This window comes from Solea senegalensis, linkage group LG15 (assembly GCF_019176455.1).
Source record: "Solea senegalensis isolate Sse05_10M linkage group LG15, IFAPA_SoseM_1, whole genome shotgun sequence".
NCBI lineage: Eukaryota > Metazoa > Chordata > Actinopteri > Pleuronectiformes > Soleidae > Solea > Solea senegalensis.
Window position 1 is genome coordinate 4,911,031 of NC_058035.1, and position 26,919 is coordinate 4,937,949.

The 26,919-nt window shown below is 41.2% G+C and overlaps 1 protein-coding gene across 2 annotated transcripts in view; it reads right to left on the reverse strand.

The window, feature by feature from the left end:
* Positions 1 to 272: 272 nt before the first annotated feature.
* Positions 273 to 26,919, reverse strand: part of LOC122782240 (protein bicaudal C homolog 1-like) — a 70,156-nt gene continuing 43,509 nt past the window's right edge. For both annotated transcript variants that reach the window (XM_044046521.1, XM_044046520.1), the window contains 15 exons: positions 24,285 to 24,467; positions 21,670 to 21,921; positions 19,565 to 19,696; positions 16,356 to 16,560; positions 13,111 to 13,272; positions 12,229 to 12,416; positions 12,000 to 12,141; positions 8,925 to 9,078; positions 8,486 to 8,645; positions 8,348 to 8,387; positions 6,099 to 6,253; positions 5,818 to 5,980; positions 5,145 to 5,308; positions 3,952 to 4,051; positions 273 to 1,780 (listed from right to left, as the gene is read on the reverse strand). In XM_044046521.1, coding sequence (XP_043902456.1) covers positions 1,653 to 1,780; positions 3,952 to 4,051; positions 5,145 to 5,308; positions 5,818 to 5,980; positions 6,099 to 6,253; positions 8,348 to 8,387; positions 8,486 to 8,645; positions 8,925 to 9,078; positions 12,000 to 12,141; positions 12,229 to 12,416; positions 13,111 to 13,272; positions 16,356 to 16,560; positions 19,565 to 19,696; positions 21,670 to 21,921; positions 24,285 to 24,467 — 2,328 coding nt within the window. In that variant the 3' untranslated portion in view covers positions 273 to 1,652. The remainder of the gene's footprint in view (positions 1,781 to 3,951; positions 4,052 to 5,144; positions 5,309 to 5,817; positions 5,981 to 6,098; positions 6,254 to 8,347; positions 8,388 to 8,485; positions 8,646 to 8,924; positions 9,079 to 11,999; positions 12,142 to 12,228; positions 12,417 to 13,110; positions 13,273 to 16,355; positions 16,561 to 19,564; positions 19,697 to 21,669; positions 21,922 to 24,284; positions 24,468 to 26,919) is intronic.

The following is a 26,919-nucleotide window of genomic DNA, read 5'->3' on the forward strand; positions in this document are numbered from 1 at the left end:
ATTACCTTTATAATATCATTTGAATGTTTGAACAAACTTTTTTTTTTGCCTGCTTTGACAGTTTCTCTCCAAAAAAAAGTCTTCTTTTTTTTTGTCCGCACTACAAAACAGTCAGAATAACAACAGCATCAACAGTGAACAGAGCTTTGGCCACACGGCAATGTTTATACACACAAGTTCTTCTCTAGAACCTTGTGCAGAGCTGTACCTTCCTTACACAAAAACAACAGATGTATAAGAAGAAAAAAGCTGTACAAAAGTTATGCAATTTCTTTTTTTTCCTTAGTGGTTTACATTTATTATAAATGTACCATTTTGATTGCAGTACGACGACTCCTTCGAACAAATCCCTTTGGGAAAAAATATGAGTAACGCAACAAATCGGAGACATAATTGTGAAACTATCCTATCGAGGGCAGAGACGAGGCAAGATGGCAGTAAACTTTTCTTCTTTTTAACATAATGAGTCCCTTTACTGATCCATACTAAATCTGCAATAACATGAATTAATATTTTTTTCTACTGCCCTCAGAGCAAACATATCCAAACATGGGTGAAGGATGAAAACAAATGTCTGCTAGGCAGGAACACGAGTCACAGCGCTGAGAGAATCTGGAAAGTTTCTTTCCTGCTGGGCAGGAAAGTTTAAAAAAAACAAACAAAAAAACAAAAGTGAAAGAGACTAAATAATCTAATAATTACAAAATAAAAGATAGAAACTCATTCAGGAACTTAAAAAAAAATACATATGTAAACTGATTACAGTTAAACGTCCCACCCGCTCCCCTAAAATAGTAATAAAACTAAAAACTTAACATAAAAATCATAATGAATAATGAATACAAAATATTTGATTTTTGTGTGTGTAGAAATACAAAGACGGACACAAACACTGACCTTGGAGGAATGAAAACACTAATGGCTGCCAAAGGTTAAAGGCCACGAGGATTCTTTTTCTTCTTTTCTTTTGGTAGATGAAGTCAATACTGTGGTGAGCTGACCCCACTCTGCACTTCATTTGGCGGCAGCCGTCACTTTCTCTGGCTAAGTGCTTAAACATTTTGTTTGGCACAAAATGCATCTGTGCTTTTAGTCGATAATAAAAACAGAAACAAAACAAAAACGAAAAAAAATAATGCATAGTCATCATTACTTTAAGTGTAAGGAATTAGGCTCTCACAGGCAAAAAGTCTAGTATTGTTAAAGTGCATGTCACCGATACGACAGCATAATACAAATGCAGGAAGTATCAATGTGTAAAAAAATGATTGTACTAATCATTCTGCCTGGACAGAAATACTGGACAGTACCTTCCTTCAGAATCATAACCTTCATATATAAATGTTCCACATAGACTAAATGGCTCTATACGGAGTGAACACTGAACCTCACGTGTTTCTTGTTGGCACTTCAGGTAAAACTATGGCTTTTTCTTTTTTTTTAATATACACAATATTCATACTGTATGGCAACGACAACGACATTCCGAACAGTCTTAATTCAGTTGAAGCTGAAAAAAAAAAAGGTAAACAACAACCGCTGAAACCTGGGGCTGCTGCTGCTGAGGCACAGAGAGACACGGGGAGGGATCATGATGATGACCGTCCATCATCCTGGACGGTTTAGGAGATGAGCTGGACGCGCGGAGGCGACTACCACCGCCCGCTGACACTGGCCATGTCTGAGTGGAACTGCCGCGAGAGGCGGCCGCTTGCCCCGCCTTCCAGAAACGAGGACCTGATGGGCGGCTCGAACAGCTTCCTCCGGTTTTTGTTTAGTTCTGTGGAAATAGAAAAGACATTAAAGGACACGTGATGGATTTTTAATGAAAATTGACTTTCACATTTTGTCCTGAGGAAAACAATAATTGCCATTCGCTATATTATTGGAATTATTTTAACCCTTTAACACCTAAGGCTTTAAAATGTTTTGCTTTTTTTTAAAACAGAAAATGACCTGTGAGGAAGTGTTTTTGCCTATTTTTCCAGAATAACTTTCAATATCTGGCAATTATTTACAATTTACTGTGTGTATTAACAATTTAAGATTAACGGAAAACAAAAAGTTTTAGTTAGTTGCACATGAACACCAAATTTTGTGTATTCATTTTGAAATTTGAATAGTGTAAAACATACTTAAAATAAAACTGGTTGAGTTTTTGTTAGGAAGCTATGCACAGGGATAGAAGTGAAATCACCTTAATAACCACACGTTGGCTTTGGCGTGCAATTTCTCAGCTTTCAGAAACTGTCAGAATTTTTACGATAGCACAAAGTCGCCTAATTACGGTAATGCAAATTGCGCTTGCGCGGCGGTGTCATCTGCGATAAGCTCTGCGTTAAAGGGTTTTAACAATATGTTGAAAACAAGTGGCCACCATTAGATTTGTTCTATTGTAATATTAATTCTCAAACACTGCAATGGAACATGTCCAGAAAATACAGGAAACATGAATGCAGAGATAAATAACACATTTTTCACTTCTACAGGTTAAAGGGTCAAGTATTGCATGTAACCTAATGTAACAATAGCAGAACTCTGGCTCTTCAAACTGGAGTGGAACCATAATAAGAATTGTCCTACGATTTCATTTCAAATATCTGCTTGTGAAAAAAAGGTCTATTACAGCAGGTTTATTCAAGACATTCAAGACATGTTGTATGATTTAAACTCATTGACACTTATATAAGTATAAGTATATATAATACATAAACTTCTGTATAATAACACCAACTTTCAGTCACATCATTCCAATCCAAATGCCAATAATTTGCAAAGAATTTGAGAGATGTAAAAACAAAGCTGACTTTTCCACAGAACTAGATCCAAGTCTGGCGGACCAACTGAAACCATTTGGCGAGCCAACTGTGGCCTGTGGGCCCCACTTTGGACAGTCAAGGCTTATATCAACAAAAGCCCATCAGGTTTTAAAAATTAGCTTTCATAAAAATAGTCAGACACGCACCATGGCATCTGTGGGCTGTTCATATGATCCGCCGCGCTCCCTCACTGCCAGTAAAAACCTTCAGTTAGATTTCTGGACACAAGCGGCTCCATCCAGCAGCTCTTTTTACTGGCAAACCGGCGGGAAGATAAAACCTGCACAGCCTTGACTGGCATTCTATCCATTTATAAAAAAAAAAAAAATCACAGAAAAGCCGAAGAGACGAGCACGCAACGTCTTTTTTTGAGGCCTGAATAGCTTCAGCGGAGATGAGAGTTGACCTGTGCTTGGATCAAGCATCGGGCAGTGAAAGAAACTCAAGCCCTGGACTCATGTCGCGTTCTTATTAATCTGAGCGGCGGCCGTCTCCAGCTCTCCCCACGTCACTGGCTCCAAATGAATAATGACAGAATATGCAGAAATCCACCGATCCCAACACGTGCGTGATTGACTTTGCGGCGATTACACCGTCCACAATATGACGTCAGTAACAAGGTGCGACATCAACAGTCGGTTCAATTGGAGGGCACCAGCAGGACACATCGGCATTAGGGGAACAGCTGGAGCAACTGGAGAAACACCAACAAACTCATGTGAGAGGAATGCGCCTCCATGCCATTTACTCCTGCTGCTGCAAATTACAGCAACTTGTTTTCTTGCATGTTTACAAGATAAATTAGTAGCAACAGGGCCAGTTTTTCAACGTAGTTGTCTGACTTTAATAATAATGATAATAACGATGTGGCTTTCACGTCCAGTGGTGGGCAGTGGGAACGCAAGTCGTAATGCAAACCTCATCTCCGGCACAGCTGGCCTTCACTTTATTTTACTCGGGCCTGTTGCGAGGACAAGACAACACGGGAAACTTTGATGAAACACATGAAGTGATTTGTGCGCGCCGTCTTCTGTGGAAGTGAGTCGGCAGTGCAAACGCCGCAGCTGGCATCAGTACGCACACACACAAACGCTTTTCCTGGAGGGTTTGCTGATAGCAACGGCGTTCGTACCTGAGATGGCGAGCAGCATTTTCCTGCGGGCTCCAAAGGTGGTGATGCCCAGTTCCTTCAGGTCCTGGTCGGTGAGAGTCAGGAATGTCTGGAGGTCAATCTGGAGGTCACAACAATTTTGAATTACTGTCATATGTTGCACCCCCTTACATGCTCTGCAAAAACTGATTTTTCAGAAAGTGAAATAAGAGAAATTTCTGGGAAATTGGTCCAACATTTTGCTTGAAAAGAAAAATGAACTTGGCTAGCAAGTTTTGCACGAGAAAATGTAACAAAAACTTGTCTAAATAAGATAAAGCAGCTTATTTTAAGCTTTTCTTACCGGCAACGAGCCAAAACAATGTTTTTTGGCCAATTTTTATCCAGTTTATGTCCCGTTTGTCCTTATTTTAAAGGCACATTTTAAGGCCTGGAAGTGTTTTGGCTAGTATTCAAGCCAAGCATAATTTTGGCGGATTCTTTTTCTTCGAACAAGAAAATTTAAATCAATTCAAGAATATTTGGCTCATTTCTAAGAAGCCTATATTATATCCTTAACTAAATAAAACATACTTTAAGTCTCTTCAATACATACAGTATGTTTTCATCCTCTCAGGACCAAAAATACTTTAGTTACTATTTAATTTAAAGCTGCAGTGAGCAGTTGATTGTTGAGTTTCATCCACAGGTTATTAAAAAGGTCATGTTGTGGGATTGTAGCTCTCTGTCCTGAGCTGCTCTAATAAGACCAGTTTCATATGTAACAGATGACCTGAGGCAGTAATATGTCCGTTTCTGAATCTCTTTAAAGACATAGTTTTATTGCCTTTATTATTCCAAATCCTTCCTTGTTTTGGTTTTATTTGCAGTGTAGGAACTTCTTACCTCTAAGAAAGACCTGAATACAGAGTAAGTGTAGTGGAACAGCCAATGGGAGCGTCTGTGGTCTGAAGGATCAAAAAACCTCCCCTGATGCTATAGATTTTGATGTGAGATCGAGAACAAAGACAAGAGGAGGCACATGACGTGACGTCTTTCAGGTCCCTTGAATAAGTAACTTAAATATCAACTAATCTCATAGTTTGTGAGACATTTGGGGACTGACCGGGACTCGAGCCAGACTTGTAAACGGGATTAAAAAGTCTGATTTCTGCCATTTTTTCAGGTCAGACAATCTGTCAGTGAAAATCCAAACAGCAGAAGTTCTATTCTACCTCTTGTTGCTGGAAGACGTCCGTGTACTTCCCTAAGCCCAGCTTGCTGAAGAGCTCGGGCAGGTCCGAGCCTTTCAGAGACGAGCTCAGGCTGCAGCCGTTGCTGCCAGTTACCGAGGGGATGCAGTCCATGTAGTTGCTGCTGCTGAGGTAATGCTCTGCAGCTGTCCATGGGAGGATTAAGGGCAAAAATGAAAACACACACACACACAAACGCCAATATTGAAAACAAGGGAAAAACAACAGAGAGAGAGGAACAGTTACATTCAGAAACTGCTAATAATACTATTTTTAATAGTAAACAGATGGAAATCAAGTGGACGTGCAACAAATCTACTGCTAAAGTTATTTTTACTTTGAACAAGTCCAGGAGTGAGTGAGACATAAGAGCGCTCATACTGAAATCTTTATCTTTTTAAGGTCTTAAGTTCACTGTTGAGAGCAGATGGTGTTTTCGCTGGAGTTCACACTTCATAACACAGAAATATACGTTTAGCTATAAAGCAATCAAGCCATCAATACCAAAAAATGGAAATGGTGAATGGACATGGCACCGTTCTAGTCTTTACTTTTATTTTCAAGGTCCAATTTTGCTTATTCCCACACGTCCATGCCACAGACACAAAAGCCACATTCAGAGGTGGATTGGGGTGCAACCAGATGCAACACTGACCCGATTTGTTCTGCTTCCTCTTGGGGCTGCTGACGGCCGAGGGGAACTCTGCGTGACTCGGCAGACCATTACCGGTGCCGTTTCTCTCTCGCCAGTTGTCCGAGTCACTGCCGTTCCCAACACCCTCGCGGCTGCTGGATCGAGACAGGGACAGCGGGGAACCCTGAGAAAAACATTCACAGAAACGCAACGCAAACATTAAGTAAAGCCACTGCACCACTGTACACCACAAGACAAATATTATCTTATTTAGCGACAATATACAGTATTGAACATCTGACCTCGTAGGTGGTGCTCATGCTGGGTTTGTATGAAACGTGATTGGCTCTGCGCAGCTCCTTGATGGTCTCCGCTGGCATGGACTTTGAAAAGCCCAGACCGCTCCAAGTATTGGTGGGAGTTCGCACCTCGGTCACGACAGGTTTCTTTAACATGGCTGTGTGAATACAGACATAAGAGCAACGCACCTTTAGACACTATTACAATCTAAAAAGATAATAACTAATAGTAATAATAATGATAAGGTTTGTTTTAAATTCATATTATAAAGGAAATTCATAGTATAGTGTAATAACCTGATTCTGCATTTTTTAAACCTTTAACACTGAGCGCATCGCAGACGCCACGTTTTACTCACGACGGTTTGTGCTATCGGAAACATTTTTGAACGGTTTTTGAAAGTTGAGAGGTTGCACGTCAAAGTCAACATGCGGTTATTACGGTAATTTCACTCGCGCTGTCACAGGAAGCCAGAGAATCAGTGTCTTTGTCACCAGAGAGGAGAGAGTTGCATAAGTTTCCATTTATTGGCCTGTTTTTGGACATTGAGACAAAAACTCAAACAAATGTTACTTTAAATGTTGTTCAAATTTCAACTTTAACACGCAAAATGTGGTGTTCATGTACAACTACATTGTTTTTCTTCATTTTAAATTGTTAATACCCTATTTTAACATGCAGTCAACTGTAAATAACAGTCAGCTATTCTGGAAAAATGGGCAAAAGCACTTACTCACAGGACATTTTCTGGTCCTTTTATGGTTAAAATGTGTTAAATTCTAATGATGTAGCCAATGTTCCCCTAGAACACTTTAAAAGTTTGATAAAACTATTTCTTTACACTGAATAGAACAATGATACACAATAACATTCATGCATGTTCCTGTTTCACAAGATTTTACACATTAAAGCTTGATTCGCATGAGATCTTTACACAGTGTAGATAACGGTTTGTTTATTTGAATAAAAGGACTTTATATTTCATGTCTCTTCATAAAGGGCCTGGGCCACACGGGATGCAGGAGCAGCGTCTCCGCATCGTGGAATATCTTCCACTTTTCAATCCGGCACCCACGTCAACGAATAAGAAAAAACCCACAAGTGTGTCGCGGGCGCGTCTCACACGAATGAGTCTCTCTGCGCTTCTTGAGAAAAGAGCTCTCCTCTATTTTCTCTGCGTGCCGTGTATTCCCTACCAACTTGACAGTGAACATGATGTTTGACCAGTTTCAGCGGCTAAATCTGTCAAATATGTCACAAGCACAGAGTAAAAACACTAGCCGGCATTTCACTTCAGTCAATCCATTCCATTTTCTTTTCCAACAAGGCTTTTATTTTGAAATATCGCTCATACTGTAGAGCAGTATATGAGGACTCAGTTTTTGAAGATGACAAATATTGTTTGAGAACATGAATTGTCTGTGACAGCTAATACTTTGAACAGATGAACCAGACATTTCCAAGAGATACATACAGTAAGTTTGAAAAGTTCATCGCAACTTGAATTTATGTATAAGTTATTTCATAAATTTTTTGAAAAAGGGTGGAAAATCTGTTTTAAATTTATTTTGCAACCGCCCAAAAATCTCCTGAGACCCCTCAGTGGGTCCTGACTCTGGAGTCTTTTGGAAAGATTGCAGTAGCCCTGGGATTTAGTTGAGTACATTGGCATATTAAAAATGATCTTATTTATGATAATGTTCATATTGTAAAAACACGGCAGCAGGTCATTGTGTGTCCAACAGGCAGTGGTGCCAACTTTGCTTCTTTCTCGCTATATGTAGCGAGTATTTAGAAAAAGTGACTAGCGACAACTCTAGGGACTTTTTCTGGTGTTATTAGAGACTTTTGGAGACGTGTTTGAAGTGTGATGTGAAGAAACTAATAACTTATGAGGATGAGCTGCTCAGAGTGAACGTCGGTAAAAGTTTTCTTCTTGTTTATTAAGAAGAACAGGAGTTTGGGAAATAAACACAATCACGCGACCCGTGTTTAATTCTTTAAATCGACAGAAGTTCCATATTTAGGGTGGTTTTCACTCACTTTATGTCTATTCCACAAGGTTACTCCTCTCTCCTGCAGCCTTCATTACAATTACATACACGTGGCCAATTAGGCAAATTAGTCGATAATGTCATTTAGTGACTTTGAGTACAGCTACTTTGTTTACACAAGAGTTGGCAACACTGGCCACAGAGGTGTATGAGACACAAAGACTCACTGAGGCGCTGACATAAAAAAAACAACTTACCTTTGGTCGCCAGCAGCTTTTTCTGTTCATAGTCAAACGCCTGACAAGAAAACAGACACATTTATTACTTTATTACTCGAAACAACTTAAATTGTACATGTATGTGCATGTTGGGGCGCATTAGCGTGCGTACGGTACCTGCATGTTGGCGAAGGAGGTCTGCGGCGCCAGTCTGATTCTCTCCCTCTCGTTCTGCTGCGCTGCCCTCTCAGCCGCTCGCTCGCTGCCCGGTGCCCTCTTATCTGCTACAGGACTGTCCGACGAACTGGACTCGGCGTCCGACAGGAGACAGTCTGAACTGTTGGGGTGACACGCGGCCATAAAGTATCATAACAAAGGCAGACAGCACTAAAAAAAAAAAAGGGAACAAAATGGTGGAGCAGCTGGTTTTAAGTGTACACATGTTGCATCATAAGCTGTATAAGCCCATCCCATATGGCAGCCAATACCTAAACTGTTGCTGCCCTGAATATGTGCTCCTCTAAGAGCAGACAGCTAAACTAACAGCATGATCCCAGATGGGACACAGTGAACGGTAACAGGACGAGCTGTAAACGATCTCCAGACTGAAACGTACTGTAGATGGGAATTCTTGGTGCCCTGCAGGAGCTCCACAGCCTGCCGCTTCCCTGATGACGTTTTACACGAAGCCAGCATTTGTTTCAGCTCGCTGCCGTTGGCCGAGTGAGACGGGCTCCTGGGCATGCCCACTTCCACAAAGGTGTCGGAGCCTGAAACAAAAACAGAAGAAGAAGACAGGCGCGTATGTCGCATTCACTGGAAACAGATATGAGGTTACAGTCCGTCCTTTACACAAAATACACACGCGTATGAGAATCACAGCGGAACAATACTAATACACTGAAGAAGCACAGAAAAACAAATCTCACTGTGTCGAGAAACAATCAGAAAAATATACAAATGAAACTATTCTACCAGACAAATTTGAACTTCTCTTCAATTACCAGTGAGTTATTACTAAACAAAACAATGTAGATGGATTATATATGAACTGTGAATGGAATAAAAAATGTTTTATTATTATTTCAACATACTGTATGTTTGATGTGTTACATGTATTAAAAACTAAAAACTCACTCAAATAGACCAAAATATTAAGTAGTATTTTCTTTGACTGTTTTATTTTTCTTAGTGAATTCTCATCCTGTCGTTGTTCCATTTAACTTTGTCTTCATTTGCCGTATCTTATATATGTGTATATATGTATGTGTGTGTATATATGTATATATATATATATATATATATATATATATATATATATATACACATATATATATGTATATATATATATACACACATATATATATATATATATATATATATATATATATATATATATATATATATATATATATATATATATATATATATATATATATATATATATATATATATACATTATTGGCACAGTCCAAAACATAGATCATCTTCATGTGTCACTGGTATCATCTGTTATCCAGAAGAGTAAAGCACTTCAAAATAAAACAGAAATAAAACATACATATTAATATACCAAGAAAATGACTGAGTGGTTCATGGCTGACAGTCGAGGCAATCACACTTCCAATGCTTTCCTGCCGTCTGGGAATATCATGAAAGATCTCCATATCTTTTGAAAGACGGGGTATTTATCCTTCACCATAAATGAGACAGTCTTACAAGACACTTAGGCCTGGATGGGTAGTGGATTTCCAAGATTTGGCAATGGCACGTATTCAAAATATAACAGGTACAATATAATTCGAGTTTTTTGTGTGATTGTAATTTCTAATTTGTTTGTGTACACTAAATTGGTGAAAAAGGGTTTTAAAAAGGGGAGTTTTATAAAAATTTCCACTCAGTGGAATGAGGTACAATATGCAATGAAGTGTGACAAGTCTCAGCTGGATCCTGGATTCAGTGGTTTTCATTTACCGCTGAACTCCGTACGACAGGACCGTACGCAAGAGCGAGGAGAACCGAGACGATCCATATGTGCGCGGCGTACGTTCTGTACAACATAAAATAATATGATGTCAGTCAGCCTGACGGAACTCTCCGGGGTTTGATGTTCGAGCTACTCCCCGGCATTCCGTCATCTTCACGGCGCAGAGTTGGCTCGAGCCAGTCCAAACACATTCTGGGACACGGAGGGAAGCGAGAGAGTGGGAGAGGAAACCTCACCAGGACTCACTGTGCTGGGGGAGGACCCGCTTCAGAAAACAGTGGGGGGAAAAACGAGACGCGTGAGAGTGAAGGTTTGAGGGGAAAACCGCGAGTGTAAGGCGCAGAGGAAATGAGCGCCTTTTCAAGACACTAGGAGACCAGCAGTTAATCTGTCTCCTTTCCAATACAATAAAAGAAGTATGAGGTTAGGGGGACAGTGTGGAGAAATAGAAACAAGTTCACTCAAGGCAGGCGTTTTCCCTCAAAGTGGGCTGGAACGGTTGCATAAATCTTAAGTGGAAACGTTTAAATTGTACTTTCATGTTACGTCTATAAGGCCAAGTGGAGTCAAAAATGTTAACAGCTCAAAAATGTGTCGGTCCAACATTATAATCGCACATAAATCACAAGAGGGCAAATACTAGTTTTACAGTTGACTTCAAACCCTCGTAGGAAAGTTCAAGATTGAATTCACAGTGATCTCCCTGTGAAATACAAGGCTTTAATGACAGCAACAGTAAATATCTAAATACTGCATATAAAAGGTAAACATTACAAACGACAGATGTGGGTTCTCTGCAGAACAGGACTGTTCCATTGTTTTTCTGATGGGGGGGGGTGATAAGCAGAAGTTGCTTTGACTGAGCCGTGTGTTCTACAGGAGTGAATGTACTTTACACTGAGAATTTATTCAAAACAGATGTAGACAAAGTTGTATCCCGACTACATTACATGGCTGCAGACACCGACACATGTTACACATGTTTGCGCTGCACGTGTGATTTACAGTATTCATTCACGCGGTGTTTCTCTTTCAAAATCTGAGCTCAGGCAATTCACTGACCGATATTTCAACTTTTTTTTGGACTTTTCCCCAAAGTTGTACTTCGACAAGATACACATCTAACCAATAAGAATGCATGACAATAAAAAATGTTCAAATAAGCAAATGCATGCAAGCTGGAACTGTTAAACAACACTGTACTCCTGAGCACCAAGAATCTGACTCCATACTGGCTTTGTCTCGTGAGATTAATCTTTGCTGGTCCTTTATTTGTTTATTTTTTTAAAATTCAGTTATTTGAGTGAATGCATTTCATGTGAAAAGTGAACAATGAAATCCCCTCCAGATCCATAAAATGTCAGAAAACGTTAAAAAACGGTGTTTGTCAGACCTGGAAATGATGATGTTCTCGAATGTCTTTGTTTTGTCAACAAACCAAAATGATTCAGTTTTAATGGTTTCTTTGTTATATGGAGCAAATGTGAACATTTACGAAGCTAAAAACGATCCGAAACCTTGTTTTAATCACAGTCAAAATAGTTGATAATCGATTAATCAAGTAATGGTTTCAGCTCTACAGATTGTTGCACAAGATCTGCAAAGAAAAACAAAACTAAAATAAAAGGCAAAAGCTAAATTATTAAAATGATCTTGAGACCAAAAGCACAGATCAGGCTGAGCGAGTATCTGTATGTGAAATACCTTCGTCTGGACTGGACTTGCTTGATAGCGGTTCTGATGGATTGTGTCCACTGGCCTCCTGGACCGAGTCACATGGGGCTGGACTCAAAACCGTGTCTCCTAGTGATGCAGACGCTATCCTCCCATAGACGGAACCGGGATGCTGTACGTTTAAAAACACACAAGATGATAAATACATTTGAATAAACACAGTGGACTACAAATAACGCAGTGTTCAAAAACAGCAAACCTTGACGTGTCCGTTTAAAGTGCAGGGGCCTTTGGTGCAGTCCGGGACGCCGTTGGGCTGCTTGTCTATCGGGGCAAGACCAGGAGGAGGGGATGGTGTACTCTGTGTGTAACCCTGCACGCCCGAGAGGAGGATGCTGCTCAGCGTGGCCTGGGTGGCAGGATGCAGCATCAGCGGAGACGTGAAGCCTGCAACACATGAAGCAAGAAAAGAATAATTAATGAGAGAAATGTTTACAATAAACTACCCGGTCTATAAATTCTTAATTGTAGCCCGGCACACCTTATATTATGGATCTGATAATGCCATAAAAACCCTCCGGGAACACGGAGAGTGGTTTGTTTGTGATCCCCGAGGAAAAATCCAGATAAGGAGAAGCAGCTTTTACTGCAGCTTCACTGGAAGCAGCTGCAAGCTGGACTTAAAAATGATCGTTTCCATTAAATTTGGACTGAAAACTTTTTCTTCAAAGACTAAAAAAGTCCTTTTATGATTCATATTTAGCATTCGATTTGTTGCATGACTTTCTTTTTCTTATGGCACATATTTTCTGGAACAGTATCTTTATTAATTAATTCCTCTTACTTTTTTAACACTTATTCTTCTCTTCTTAAGCTTTTAATTCTTCTATGCTCTAGTTCGACTTTGATTTTATTTCTTTAAATTCTGCCTCTGTGTGCCTGTCTATGCATTTATGTTTACTAAAAATCTCATAAGTAGTTCTGGGGATAAACAATTAACTTCTACGGTTTCATATGATGCACAGATTAATATCTGGAATTTGAATGTGCTTTGACACAATAAACCCTTTTAATTTGTAATTCACCTAAAAACAAAATGGCACACAATTACAGTAAAGTGACAGAACTGCTGTATACAGACCTTGGGTGCCTGTGAGTGAGCTGGGCCAGAGGGAGGGGGGCGGTGTGGGGTTGCTGGGGTTGGGGTTCTGCAGTGGACTCATGGAGGAGTTTAAGCTGTTGAGGACGGCGTTCGGGGCAGCCGAGGTGGCGAGGGAGTGGGCCGCCGTCGCCCCCAGGAAACCTGAGCAGAGCGAGAGAAAAGACAGCGGATCAGCGGTGGTCCTGTCAAAGCCCCGGGCCATTATTCAAAGCTAATCACATGTTGCACGAAGGCCCTCAGAAAACAAACTCGGTCGTCTCAGCTATTCGACTGGAATTCCATCAGGCTGCCATCAACCAGGCAGCAAATGAGGGGAAGAATTTCTTGCATTTCTACAAGGTCACGGATGCAAAAATTACATATCTTGAATGTCCTTATAACGGGCAAAAAGCGTGTTATTGAGAGCACCAACAATGTGGTGCTTGGTGTCTTTACCCAAACACAGTGTATGAAAACAGAAAGAAGCAGGTCTGTGGCTTTAACAAGGGGCTAGTTTGGCTCCAGGAATAAGGCCACGGATTCTTCTGGCAGTCTGGCCTGTAATCTGAGGAAGAGAAGCATGTAGCAATTACTAAAGGCCAGGATGTGGCCGTCCACAGCTTCACCCCCAGGCCCCTGGGTTTAAACCAGACAAAGAAAAACTGTACGAGGACTTCATGGCACATTGTTTTTCTCTCTGTGGTCATTTCAGTGTCAGTTTAGTGGAGCAACAAGGACTTCAAACAATTTGGAGGAAAAAAAATAAAAATATCCATGATTTGAATGTCTACATTGATTCTCCTCTGAGAAAAACTAATTAGCAGAAATCTATTGACGTGATTTGACGTAAACAAAGTTTGAGAATTTGAGGTTCCAGAGCATAACTTTGTTTCATAAGTGATTTTTGGTCTTACATGAACATTATTTATATGCTCTGTCCTTCATCGGAAATGAGACTCTGTCGAGCAATATTACCAGAGCTCAGTGCTTTCAGCTTTCAGACACGGTTCTGGCTCTGATTCTGTTCTGGAGCCTCAGAAACTCGGTGCTTTCTGGCTAAACCAGCGTTCGCGTGTTTACATCCGTTTGAAAGGATCCAAAGTGAGAGGATGTTTCTTCATACTTCCTTTACTTTCCGTTCGTCCCAACAACCCAGCTTATGACACGACCGCTGATGGTGTCGCGGTTGGTGAGGAAGAACAACCATGTATTGGTTCCAGCTGAGAACCAATTTTTCCGGTTCCGATCCAATTTTTTTTTCAGTTTCAGCAACCGGAACCGACATGGAGCCCTGCCGGTGTTCATGAATAAACACAAACAAAGATGGGGTGAAAGCATTTCTTATGTCAAACTGCTAAAAGACTGGGTTTTTGGGTTTTTTGAGCCACAGAATTCACTTTTAAGGTTTTTCAAGGGCAGTGCTTTGTATTTTCAGTCACACTCCAATCTGTTTGCAGTCGTCTCACTTCACTGTCACACAGTTACTGATGCCACCGTCTGTCTGTCTGTCTTGAAATGAAATAAATCACCTTCTGAGTGCAGCACTGGGATATCATGGTGTGACATAAGATTCAAACACTGCTATACCGACAATAAGAGAGGCGTGAGGAGCCGATGGGCTTCATCTGTACTGTGTGAACTCAATTAATAATATAGTTCAATAAAACAGATTTGCTATGGTAATATCGAGTTGTCATGAGTTTTTTCTGTATGTTTTTCTTACTAATATATTCATTTTGCATCATAAATACGTTTATATTGTGAACTATTTATCGTTCCACACCAAAACAAACACTTTTATTTTGAAATTATGTGAAATATCATCATGATTAATACTATTTTGGTGTCTTTTTTCACTTGACTGGCCCCCGACTGACCAAACCAGACACTCCATGGTCTGAGAGGTAATTTGAGTTTGATTTAAACTAGATTTAACAGTTTAACCGTCGTCATCTCCATGACTACCTTACTCATGTCCTACTTTTCCTGTTGTGTCTGGAGCTCAAATAACTGTATCAGATAAAAAGGCAAAAAAAAAAATCAGATAAATGAGGCTAAATATTCATCCGTCATAAAAATACACCGACTGCAATCAATTAAAGAGTTACTCTTGGGAAAAACCAAAAAAAAAATCCCAACGTGTGTTCCAAGATGAACTCCGTGACTACACGCTGAGGTCAAACGTTGCAGACAAACAAACTCCTACACATCGTAACTCCTCATCACCCCATGATTCACTCAAAAGTCGTGCAGCACAAATTCATACTGAGATAATTTTTTCTGATGGTTGACTGATCAGAGATCTTCGCGAGGAGCTCGTTTCTTTGGCATGAGATTCACGGCATCGTGGCCGAGTCGGCGCTGCAGACCAACAACTCCTGCTGTAAGAGCGCGTGTAGAAAAACACTGTGCCATGAATCACGGGGCTGTGATTAAATGCTGCCGCTGAAGGGATATTTGTATCTGACTCTTTATTCCGTAAACACACTGATAGTGCAGGGACATGTGGCTCAGAGATATCCTTGAGTGGATGCTTTTTACCAAGAGTGCATTCCTTTTTTTGCAGCATGCGACAGGGACGACACAGATTTATGAGGACATTTGTTCTAACCTAGAAATTTCATTGTCCATGCATTTCTTACAGGAAACAATAAGGAATCGTGTAATTCAAAGGTCAAATGTGTAGCAAAATGTAATGACTTTGGAACAAAGATCTTTTGGTTTTTGTAGCCTTAGAATCATCAGGTCATAAAGTTACAGTTTCTTATTATAAATGTGGCACGTGTCCATCTACTATTCAATGTTTTTCTCTTTCAGATTGTTATGTATTGTCTCCCCTCAGCTGGTTTTATTCAGCAGTTAAACAATTCATTTCATTTTAAGCGAGCTTGTATTTTTCATGTATTGTATTTTTTTGTCTTTCCATTGTGTTCTTTTCTTCTTTTCTTTTTTGTTTTCTTAAATAATGAGTGTCCTTTATGTCCTTTCAAATGTTATCCTTGAGGGATAATTATGTTGTTTGATGATGACATTGATTACAGTGGACAAACCAACCGGAGCACGTGTTTCACATACTGAGGCAGACGCTCAACAAGTAAACAAAGAACAACAACAACACCATCATCATCATCATCATCATCATCCATTCTAAAGGAGGTGTCACACAGAGAAGTCTGCCATCTCACCATTAGATGTCACCAATTCATACACACTGGCCCCTTTAACAAGTGAGACAAAATGATTACCCAGATTGCTGAGCCCCAGACCAGCTGAGGCCAGGATGTCCAGGCCAACGGGGCAGATGAGGGACGGGGACGGGCCGCTGGTGGTGGGATTCAAGGCCACGGAGGGCGAGGAGGACAACACTCCGTTGCTCTCAAGGCCCAAGAGGAATTTCCTGGCTTCGTACATGTTCACCGCATTCCTCTCCACGCTCTTGACTATCACAGACTGAGGGGAGGAGATTCATGGAGAACGAAAAAAGGACAATTAGAAAACTGAGACGAGAGAGTGGACAAGGACATCAAAAACGTAAAAGGGCATGAGAAGGCATGAGAGAGAGAGAGAGAGAGAGAGAGAGAAAAGGATGAGGAAAGGAATAAATATCGTAGGGAATGCTGGCACCAGAGAGAGGGAGTAAAAGGGAGGATGAGGGGGAGGCAAACAAAAATGGGAGGAAGGAAGAGGGAATTAGGGGTAGATTAGAAGGATAAACATTGAAACATCGAGGCAGTGTGGGAGAGACGAGACGTGGGAGAACAGATTGATGGCAGCACATTTCTTTATCACTTCTTGCATAAAATGCATATCTCGCGTACAGATATGAATGAAGTGAATTTGAGGTGGTGCTCGTTACTTAACGGCGATCACACTACGAATAAAGGATTAAAAATCCATCTTAAAGCAGTGAGATTTGAACGATTGAGGATTAAGAAAATGGATTTCAATCACAAACTGCCTCTTCGACACACACACACACACACACACACACCTTCCTTCATGGGTCTGCCAAAGTGCCGGGAGCACAGAGGCTACGGAATGCATTTGGACAGGTCTTTTGGATTACTGCTGTCACCTCGTTAAATGTTAAAGTGAAGGATCTGGACTGGGTCAGTGTTTACACTGGCACCTGCACACCTGTCCCCACCGGCCTGTCTGGTTTGGGCATGGAGTCCTGGCTCAGGACGGGACGTGAGCACCTCGCAGAGCCAGTCAGGACGAGGCCAAGTGGTGAAATACGACTAAAAATATCAAATGTGTTATAGAACAGTGAGCCACGAGTGACATCCGGGGTCGACCTCGAATATATCATATGCACAGGTGGCAGTGTGCATAAAAATAAAAAGGACATTTTATTACTTAATTTAATAAAAAAGCAGAGCTATGATAAAAATATTTATTTTTCCCATTCATCAGGAGAAGTTCTGTGTGCGGAGGAAAGAGCGGATCATGATTCTCTATTTATATACAAGTTGATTTTGCCAAAACTATACTCAGTGTCTGGCATGACGCCCACTGGTCTGAAATCTGTTTCTCCTTTTAAAGTTCAAATGGTGATGAGATGTGACATGGCATTTTTTTTAAATGTATTTAAGTGTCATGCAGTGACATTTGACAGCGAGTATTTCTTCTCAAATGAAACACTTAAAGAAATGAGATGGAAGCGACGGCATTTATGTTTCCCAGCTCCACTTTAAAAGGTTAAGTGGAGTTGTAGTAAAACAATATTCGTTTAATTAGTCTCGTCGACTACACGTCTGCACACGGACCCTTAAAACAGAAATCTCCACTGACAAACACAGGAACCAGCTCAGGTGCAAAATAAACAAAGGCAAAGAAGAAGTCGGCGTCATTTAAATCAAATAAACATAGTTCTAACCACTGAAAATTCATAGTATCTATTTATAAAGCCAGTGTATAATCAAGATGGGCATTTAAGCTCCTTTTAAGAAGTAACATGTGTTCGTTATATGTCTAAAAACACACACAAGGTGATTTTTTTGGGACTCTAAAGCACTGGGTAGTATTGAAAACAGGTGTATCTGGAGCAGAATGTATGTGTTTTAATTGCTTAAGCAAATCTCCAGCCATTTTTTTTTTTTTATGAAGGCTAAATGTTTTGCTAATTGCCACAAAATACAAAGAAAGAGTTGATGGTTGGTTGATGGCGATGTCATCAGTTTTGTGGGCTGTAAACTATTGTTTTTGTCCCGTTTTTATTGTCTCCTTGTGTTCTCGAAAAGCCCATCCAGCAATGGTCAGCGTAAACATAGCTCAGGCTAAAAATGCTGTCATATGTGGTCACTTTTGTTGTCTCATAAAATCGATGAAAAAAATCCAAAAAAAAAGGAGGAATTTTGCACTGATGGTAGAGGCAAAGTCAGGGGACGTATTTGTTAATGCATCCTCAGGGACATAGGGAGGAGAGTTTGGAGCAGACTGCGTATATTTCTTTTTGTCATTAAGATTCATCCGCTCGGCACCATGAATGTGTTGTTGAGATATTTCACTGTAGACTGAAAGAGCACGGATACCCGACCCAAGCCTGTCTGGACCCAATGGTTTGGTCAACTGACATGTTCATTTCAAGGTCTTTTAGTGAAAATGGCATTTTTTTTTAGAACAAAACACTTAATAAAGAGTTGTAAAACGAGTGATAATTAGTAGTAACTGAGAAGTGACTGACCGAGCATTTTCCAATTTACGACAGCACACTGAACGCAACACACGGACCATTGAAGCCATCCTGGTGGCTACTATCCTTAAAATAAACTGCGATGGTTGGATTATGTCAACAGTTATCAGCAGTTGAACACAAGGTTATAAAGAGATTATAGATAATAGTGAGTATATTAAATAAATTGCGTGACTTCTGCTTATCAGTCAGTATGTTTACATGCAGTTTCATCAAGCTTAGGCCATAGTCTGACTAAGACAGGCAATCGGATAATTTGCGGAGCCTGAGTATACATGCGGAGGAGAAAATCGATTTATTGACTCTGCCTCCGTAGGTGGCGCTGCATCACTCTATCAGCTAGTGCGTATTGAATCAGTTTCCTGTTGACCTTTGTGTCACAGAAAAACGACAAGATGAACGGTGAGATGGATGATAATCAGACTATGAGTCACATTATCTTGGCATGTCAGTCCGTACATTAAGTACATTAAGAAAACTGAATTATTGTCTTAGTCCGACTAAAATCGGACTTTTAACGTGCACGTTAACGCACTGTGTATGTATGTGTGTGTCAATGGAACTAGTAGTTGCTTCCTCCTGGATGAAACAGCAATTTGCCATAACCATAAATAAAGACCAACAACCACCTAACAATCGCTTCAGCGTATACTAAGTCCAGTATTTGTCAGACTCGCACAAAAAAAAGAAAAATCCAGAATGTGTAAGATTTGGTAAATATTCTCTTGTGCCACCACAAGTATAAGTCTGATGTCATACCTTGCTGGGTTGTTTTGGCTTTGGTTTGATACTGATGAAGACATCCAGCTGCTCCATCAGCAACGTGATACACTGGGGCTCCACCTCAATGTCCTCTTTTATGTCAAACATTAAGACCAGAGGCAAGCAGCCCTGTGGTGAAAAGAAACAAAACAAAACGTTATTGATTTCTCAGGTCAGCTGCAGATTAATATCTTTCAAAAAAACAGTATAATTTGACATAATCTTTGCTCCTGTATTACAGGGTTCTTCTCATAACAGCCGTAAAGTTTCTTTTACTCTACCATTTGTGGACCTACATGCTAGCCATACCAATAAATACAAGATTCACTGCTGGATTCATCCCACACAGGGCTCGGGGAAATTCCGCCAAGTGCAATCTGTTTTGCATGATCACCACCACAAGCACCACAGACATCTATATTTTGGGCTGAGAGCTGGACAGCGCTCCTATTGTGAGTGGGTGTAATTAGCAGCAGAGTATAGGAGCAGGATGGCTCTGACAGGGCCCGAGAGTGAAGCTGTAATCTACAGTCTGGCTCGGAGAGTCCAAATCACACAGTACGCTGCTGCGGGCAGGGCGGCTTTCACTCTGACAGTGATTCCCCTTCTCCTCATTATGCTTTCTCTCTCTCTCTCTCTCTCTCTCTCTCTCTCAACCACCTTTTTCCCTTCCCCTACTTTTCTGCGCTTCACCTCTCGCTTCTTCATCTCGTTCCCTCATAAATCAGATGTGTTTCACTCCCACGCAGACAGACAGTTGAGAGGACCCGTATCCAGACGAGGAGAGAGTCATGTTTGGTCACTGCGACAACTTTGGCATTTGGTAAATGTCTTTGGGGCCAAACGGGAGACCGCAGACAAAGAGAAGGCAGAGTTACTGCCTCAGATTATGGATCTCCAAACAGACAGCCAAAGCTGTTTATGGCCGAGATGTCTTATACACAGCAGCTCAGCAGAGGCTTTAAGCCAACTGTAATTAAAAAGCCATCGCGTCGGGGGAGCAGACTTCTGATTATGCTCTCAAGTAATTCCGATAAGGGGGAACCTCAGTGGTCACAGGCAACAAGACAAGAATGACCGCATAACATTTTAACCAAACACATTTAAATGCGAGGCAACTTCCTTCTGGTCCAAAACACTCATACTAAACGTGCTGACCCCTGAAATACTGACAGGCATGAAATTCCAGTCCACCGAAAAAAACCTACCGTGCATGCGAGCCAAACCATTAACACCAGTTAAGATAATCTTTATACACAGAGGACAGTTAAGAAATCAGTCAAGTCTCTGCAAACGTGTGTGTGTCCACCTCACACGCAGGCCATGCGGCAGCTATAAGTCAGTCATGACGGCTGACTTTGAGATTGTTGATTAAGCAACGTGAACATCTCAGAGGCCTGAGCAGAGACAAGTAAACGTTAAAGCCCAGGCATCATTCACACATACCAGGATGATAGAGAAACAATGACACCCATTTTAGCTTCCACACAGCATGAGGAATCTGTAAGTGAAAATAATATACTGTTGTTGCCACCCACTAACTGTATAAACAAGGCTTAGCAATTTAGATGTACAGTATGGGATTTCTGCCTGTAGGTGTCTCTCAATCAAAACAATCAAAAAAAAAAAGGACCATAGTCACAACACACAGGGTAACATGCAGAGTCCATTATTTCCTTCGTCACTCCACAGGTTATAGACAAACAAAGAGGATGACGTCTTAAAAGGTGACCAACATTAGAACAGAAATATGTAAATCTTTTTTCATATAACGGAAATTGAAGATAATTATACTTATATGGTCTTCTTGTAAGTGTACAATCACCTTCTTATGAATTGTTGTATTTCATTAGCCCAGAATAAGCCTTTTACATCTTAATAGGTGGAGGTGAGGGATATTCAGCACTAGCAACGTCGCCAATAAATGCTTCTAAATGTCAAAGAGTGTACGTTTTAAGAGATTTGACTAATTTCTAGAAGAATTTAAGTAACGCAACATTACACAACAAAAAAAAATAGTTTAATTTTTAGATGTTTTAGTGCAGGATTTAAAGCTTTTCCTAATCGACCAGCAAATGTCAATCAACACAGAAAATACACACCATGAGGTACTGCCGCGCCAAGCAGACGGATTCAATTGTGCCCTGAATGTAGACTGTGGATTTCTTCTGGGGGCTGTTGGGGTCGGGGAAATGGATCTGGGCTCCCGTCCTCTGAGTGATGTGCTTGATGTTGCTGCCATTGCGGCCCTTCATGAAGAGGTGGTGCTGCGGTGCGATGTCCAGGTGGGTGGTGACGGTGATGGTGCTGGCCAGGCTTCCGGCCAGATGCTCTAACAACAGAGCGGTGCCTCTCTGCACAAAACAGAAAACAGAAAAGTGAAAGAATCTGTTGCCATTAATGTGAAAACATGGAACTGCAGGTGCTTTTATTTTGAAGTACAGTAAGCAACATGCTGGTTTCCAGCTGTGTTACAGTACTTTTGTTGTAGCTTTACTTCCTGTTTACCTTTTCTCTGACATTCCTCCATTGTACAAACTGCAGCATTAAGCATTAAATGTTACTCTGACAACAGACGTGCACATACATTCAATCACAACAAATGATGTATATTTAATGAAAAAAAAAAAAGTATAAATATATTGCCAGCTTCCCAAAGTAAATAAGCAGAAGCATTTTTCTGTATTACCAATGCAAACTATTCCTCACAGGCTCTGCTGTGCTGCTGCGAACCATCACTTGGCCCAGTAAAGTAAGTCATTTCCAGTGTGCAACAGGATTCGACACACTGCGGCCAGCATAACAACAATCCGCAGTGGTTTTGGCAATCCTCAAAGGTGTTTCAAGGGTCTCACACCACCACATTACATAGCAAACATATTCCCCAAATCCTCCAGCTTTTATCTGGCCTGCGTCCCAATTCTGACTGACCTCACAGACCCACCACACACTCGGGAGGTTGCGCTGCAGCAAGGAAACACATGCATGTTCGCATTCACTGTGCAAAGAGCACAGTAACAGTTATGAGCTCCAGGTCCAATCGTCTAAAGGTCCAGTGTGTAACATTTAGGAGGGTTTGCCATCATTAATTACCCATTAGTATATTTGTATAAGTGCGTAATTGCTTTATAATTGAAATGGTTTAGATTCCAAAGCCTTAGTGAAGGTGTTTTACATGTACTCTAGGTCTCTAGGTTTATGGAGGCCTTCATCTTGCACTACCATGTTTCTACAGAAGCCCGAATGCTTCTGAGTACTTTGCATTTTTAAGCAAAAAGCTCCCTACACAAACAAAGAAGGCCTCCACCCACATAAACCCGATGCCTAAACCAAAGGAGGAGGACGAGGAAACAGCACAGAGAGTGGAGAGAGTGTTACATCCTTTCTGGTATGTGAAGGAGGGGTGAGCCTCTGTTGGTTACACCCTGCAGTCTCACCATTAGAGGTCACTCTCCCACACTTGACCGTCAAAGCGAGATGTTGAGTACGGTATCTCGGCAGAATTAATGGGACGACACCACCACACTCCTATGCCAGTACAGCATGTGCACAGGTATTACGAGAAGCACAGTAATGAGGCAGCGGAAAAGGAAAACCGAAAGAAACCCAAACAAAAACGTACCTCGGGAGACATGTTTGGACTCGCTGGTACATTAGTGGGTTTATTTAAAAAGAGGCACGCAGAGCAGTGTCCAGTTCAAGCTACCAAACATCTCTCAGCACTCCTCTGGCTCTCGTGGTGCCGAGAGCAATGAGGCAATTTATACGAGGAAAAGTGAGGACGCTGACAGCGTTGGTGGTGGAGCTTTGGAAAGCCTTTGTTTCTCCTGCGGCTTGCCATGTAAGCGGGCAGAGAGGAGCGAGTGCGAACACAAATATTAATCTAATCTGAAATGTCTGTGCAGAGAGAGCACAGGTCAAGACATTTCAGATAGTTGTGCAAAGTATCTGTAACAAACAAGTCAGTATCAGTCAAACTGTAGTAGTTCTTCATAAATGCAGTCCACTAAAGCTCCCGTGCGTAAGCTTTGTTGTTGTTATTAATCTCCCTCTATTTGGGCTTTCTGAATTGAAATATTGTAACATTATTTGTATAAGTGCTGACACAATTACTTCATTAATCGATTATTAATCAATGTCAAATATTTTGATAATCGATGAATTGGTTTGAATTTTTTTCATTATTAAAACCAGATTTTCTGATTGTTTCAGCTTCTTAAATGTGGATATACTCGTCATTTCTTTACTCCATATAACAAAGAAATCATTAAAAGTGAATAATTTTGGTTTGTGGACAAAACAAGACGTTCGAGAACGTCATCATTTCCTGGTTTGACAAACACTGGTCAACATTTGTAATCGTTTTCTGACATTTTACGGACCAAACGATTACTCGACTAATCGTGAAAATAATCGACAGATTAACTGATTATGAAAATATTCATTACCTGCAGCTCAAATTTGTACGCTGTATCCTTCATCTAAAACAGGCTCTGCTCGGCAATACTATCAGTCCTGACTGAGTGTTTGTGGGTATACACCAGCAGAGCAGGGGCGGGCGGGGGCGTGCATTCCTTGAACATTTGACTGAAAACGTCTGTGTTTTGAGTCAAACTCCAAATCACTTCCTGTGTGCAAGCTCTAAACACCACTATGAGGTCGTGTGGAGTTGATGGACTTAATCCACTTTGTGTATGTGAATGAAGCTTCTCTTTACCTTGACTGCGTTGGTGTTGTTCTGTGAGCCACGAACAACCCCCGTGGCCCTGTAGAGACGCGTCGGAGGCTTGAAGGAGACCGTGAGGTTGTAAGTCTGCGAGATGTGCTGCACAGTGGGGGAGCTGGGGTCAGACTGCATGATGGCGGGAAGCTCAAATGACAACACAAGAGGTAGTAGCTCCTGCAGTATGCAAGGGCACAAGGAGAGGAGAGAGGGGCAAGGATTAAAGTTGGAAATGTGAGCGGTCACCAGTGCAGTTTGAAGAAATGAAACCAGTTTTCATAACACAATCATTAGACACTCATACATCACATTTGGACACAAACAGTGAAAACACAGTAAAAGATGGGTTTCTAAACACAATGTAGACCTCAATGAAATGATGTACAACCGCCCCTTCAGTGGCATTCAAGTATGTTGCAGTGTTCTCCTGTGGTCAATTTTGATTTACGCATAATGGAAACGGTTTTGTTTTTTTTTTGTTTTTTTACAAAAAAAAACAAAAAAAACACCATGGTTTCAAAATCCTGCAGAACATCAGCGATTTATGCCCATGTTCATTCTCATCCATTAGCTTCCAAGTCATTGAATGAAAACCACAGGAGCAGCTCCAGCTCCTCGGCTCCTGTCATTTGTATCACGGCAGACACTCAAAGAAAACAGATGCGGACAGGATGGCCTCGCTTCGTGTATACACATACTTATGCATGCATGGGAGGGAAAATCACACAGGCACACACCCATACAGGCAGACGGGAGGGAATGTACACGTACACACTCGCAAGTAAAAGAATGGACTCGCGCACACATACACACAGTGTTATCCAAACACTGACTCTTGGGCAGAGTGCCACTATGGTTTTGGCTGCCAGTGAAGGGCAAGCAGCATGAATTGCTCTGACCAGAGAAATGCATCCCTGATCAGTCCCATATGCGCTTGGCCTTACATTTATATCACGTTTCAGCACTCGCTCTCTGAGGGCTTGAGAAATTTAGGTCAGCACTGAGGGAAATGCATGAGAGGACAAGCAGAACAGCAGGAGTCAGGCGCTGAATGAAGAATAGGCTGATTTTTATGGCGAAGCTGACCTCAGCTCTTTTTTTTTTTTTTCAAAAAGAAGTCTACCTGGCAGATATGAGTTTCGTATGTATTTGGTCTGAAAGTGCAGCTAAAAGGGGGCTCCGTTCTTCTGACACGAGGGTGAGGGATGAGGAAAACTAACCTCCGAGGTAAAGAAACAGGCCAGACTTTTCATCACCTGCCTGTCAGCTCCAGCTCTGACAGCTGCAGGAAACCCCCCGGAGGATCCATCACCTCAACAACCGACTTGTTGCAGACTCAAACAGACTTTAGAAATACAGTAGATCCTCTACAGAACATCGCTATGTTTATTGCTAATGGAGCTCAGGAATAACACAACAAAGCTACTTCTTCTTCTTCTTCTGGTCAAAAACGAGATTGGAGGACGTGGTTTTGAAGGCCACCCAGGACCAGGCTGCATTTCATTGTGTGGTGTCTTCAGAAATCATCCTCTCATAGCTAATTCTCAAGAGTTAGAAGACGAATAACGCTCAGTTTTCAATAAGACAATGAAATATAGCTTTGACTGAAAATGATGGCTGACATTTTTAAGTCACCCAAACACCATAGAGCCACAATTTCTTCAACCCAAATCTGGTAGAACAACTATTTTCATGTTTATTAAATCTAGCATTCATAAAAATGAAGCATGTTTTTTTGGTAATAGGAAAAATCAATCTGGACAAGTTTCTGTGCATTTCTTGAGCAATTACTGCACACACACAGTATTTTGCCTATTAAAATGGACAATATGCTCCAATTGCTTCCTGTTTTCTTGCTTTCTGCATTAAAGGGAAATTGGCTTGACATAAAAAAAAGAAATAAAAAATGGTGCAGCTTATTCGTGATTTGAATTATTTGTAGAAGGACTAGTTGTGGGTTTTCGATGGTTCGTATGGGGATCATATAAAAAAGGTAAGTATCCAGGGCTGTTTCCATTTAAAAAGCCAGGCTGACAGAGAGGGAAACGTGTCTTTAAATCCACCTCGCTCATCCGCTGACTTTGTGTTCTTAAGAGGCCAGAGCAATCTTTGTGGTTCGCTCAGCTGATGTTACAATCCCACTTTGTGAAACGCAGGTAGGCGCAGGTCTGACTTTTTCGGTAGATGAACTGGGCTGGGGCCCTCTGCTCCTTATGAAAACAACCATTCAGCACGGAAAGGTACGTGCCGACGTTTGCCAAAATACACTACACAAATATCCAACCAGACGTTCTCTCCCCAATCTTTGACACTTCACGCACTCCTTCATTCTCTGGTGCGCACACACAGCTTTGTAAGTCTCGCTCGGTCCACAGCAGAGGAAGGTGTTCACTGCAGGAAACCGAAATACAACGGCGTTTTGAAAGATGTTATAGTTCACACGAGCGTGGAGGTCGTCTGCTGACAGAGCTCAGGCTTCCAGTCAGAACCAAAACTCAAAATGGAGACGGGACTTGGAGATTGGCTGGAGACCAATCTGTGAAAAGGGCTTGGGCTAATGTCAGCACTGGAGAACTGTTTTGGGGAAGAGGTCTGGGAATAATTTACGAATTGTGCTTGTGGCTTGGAG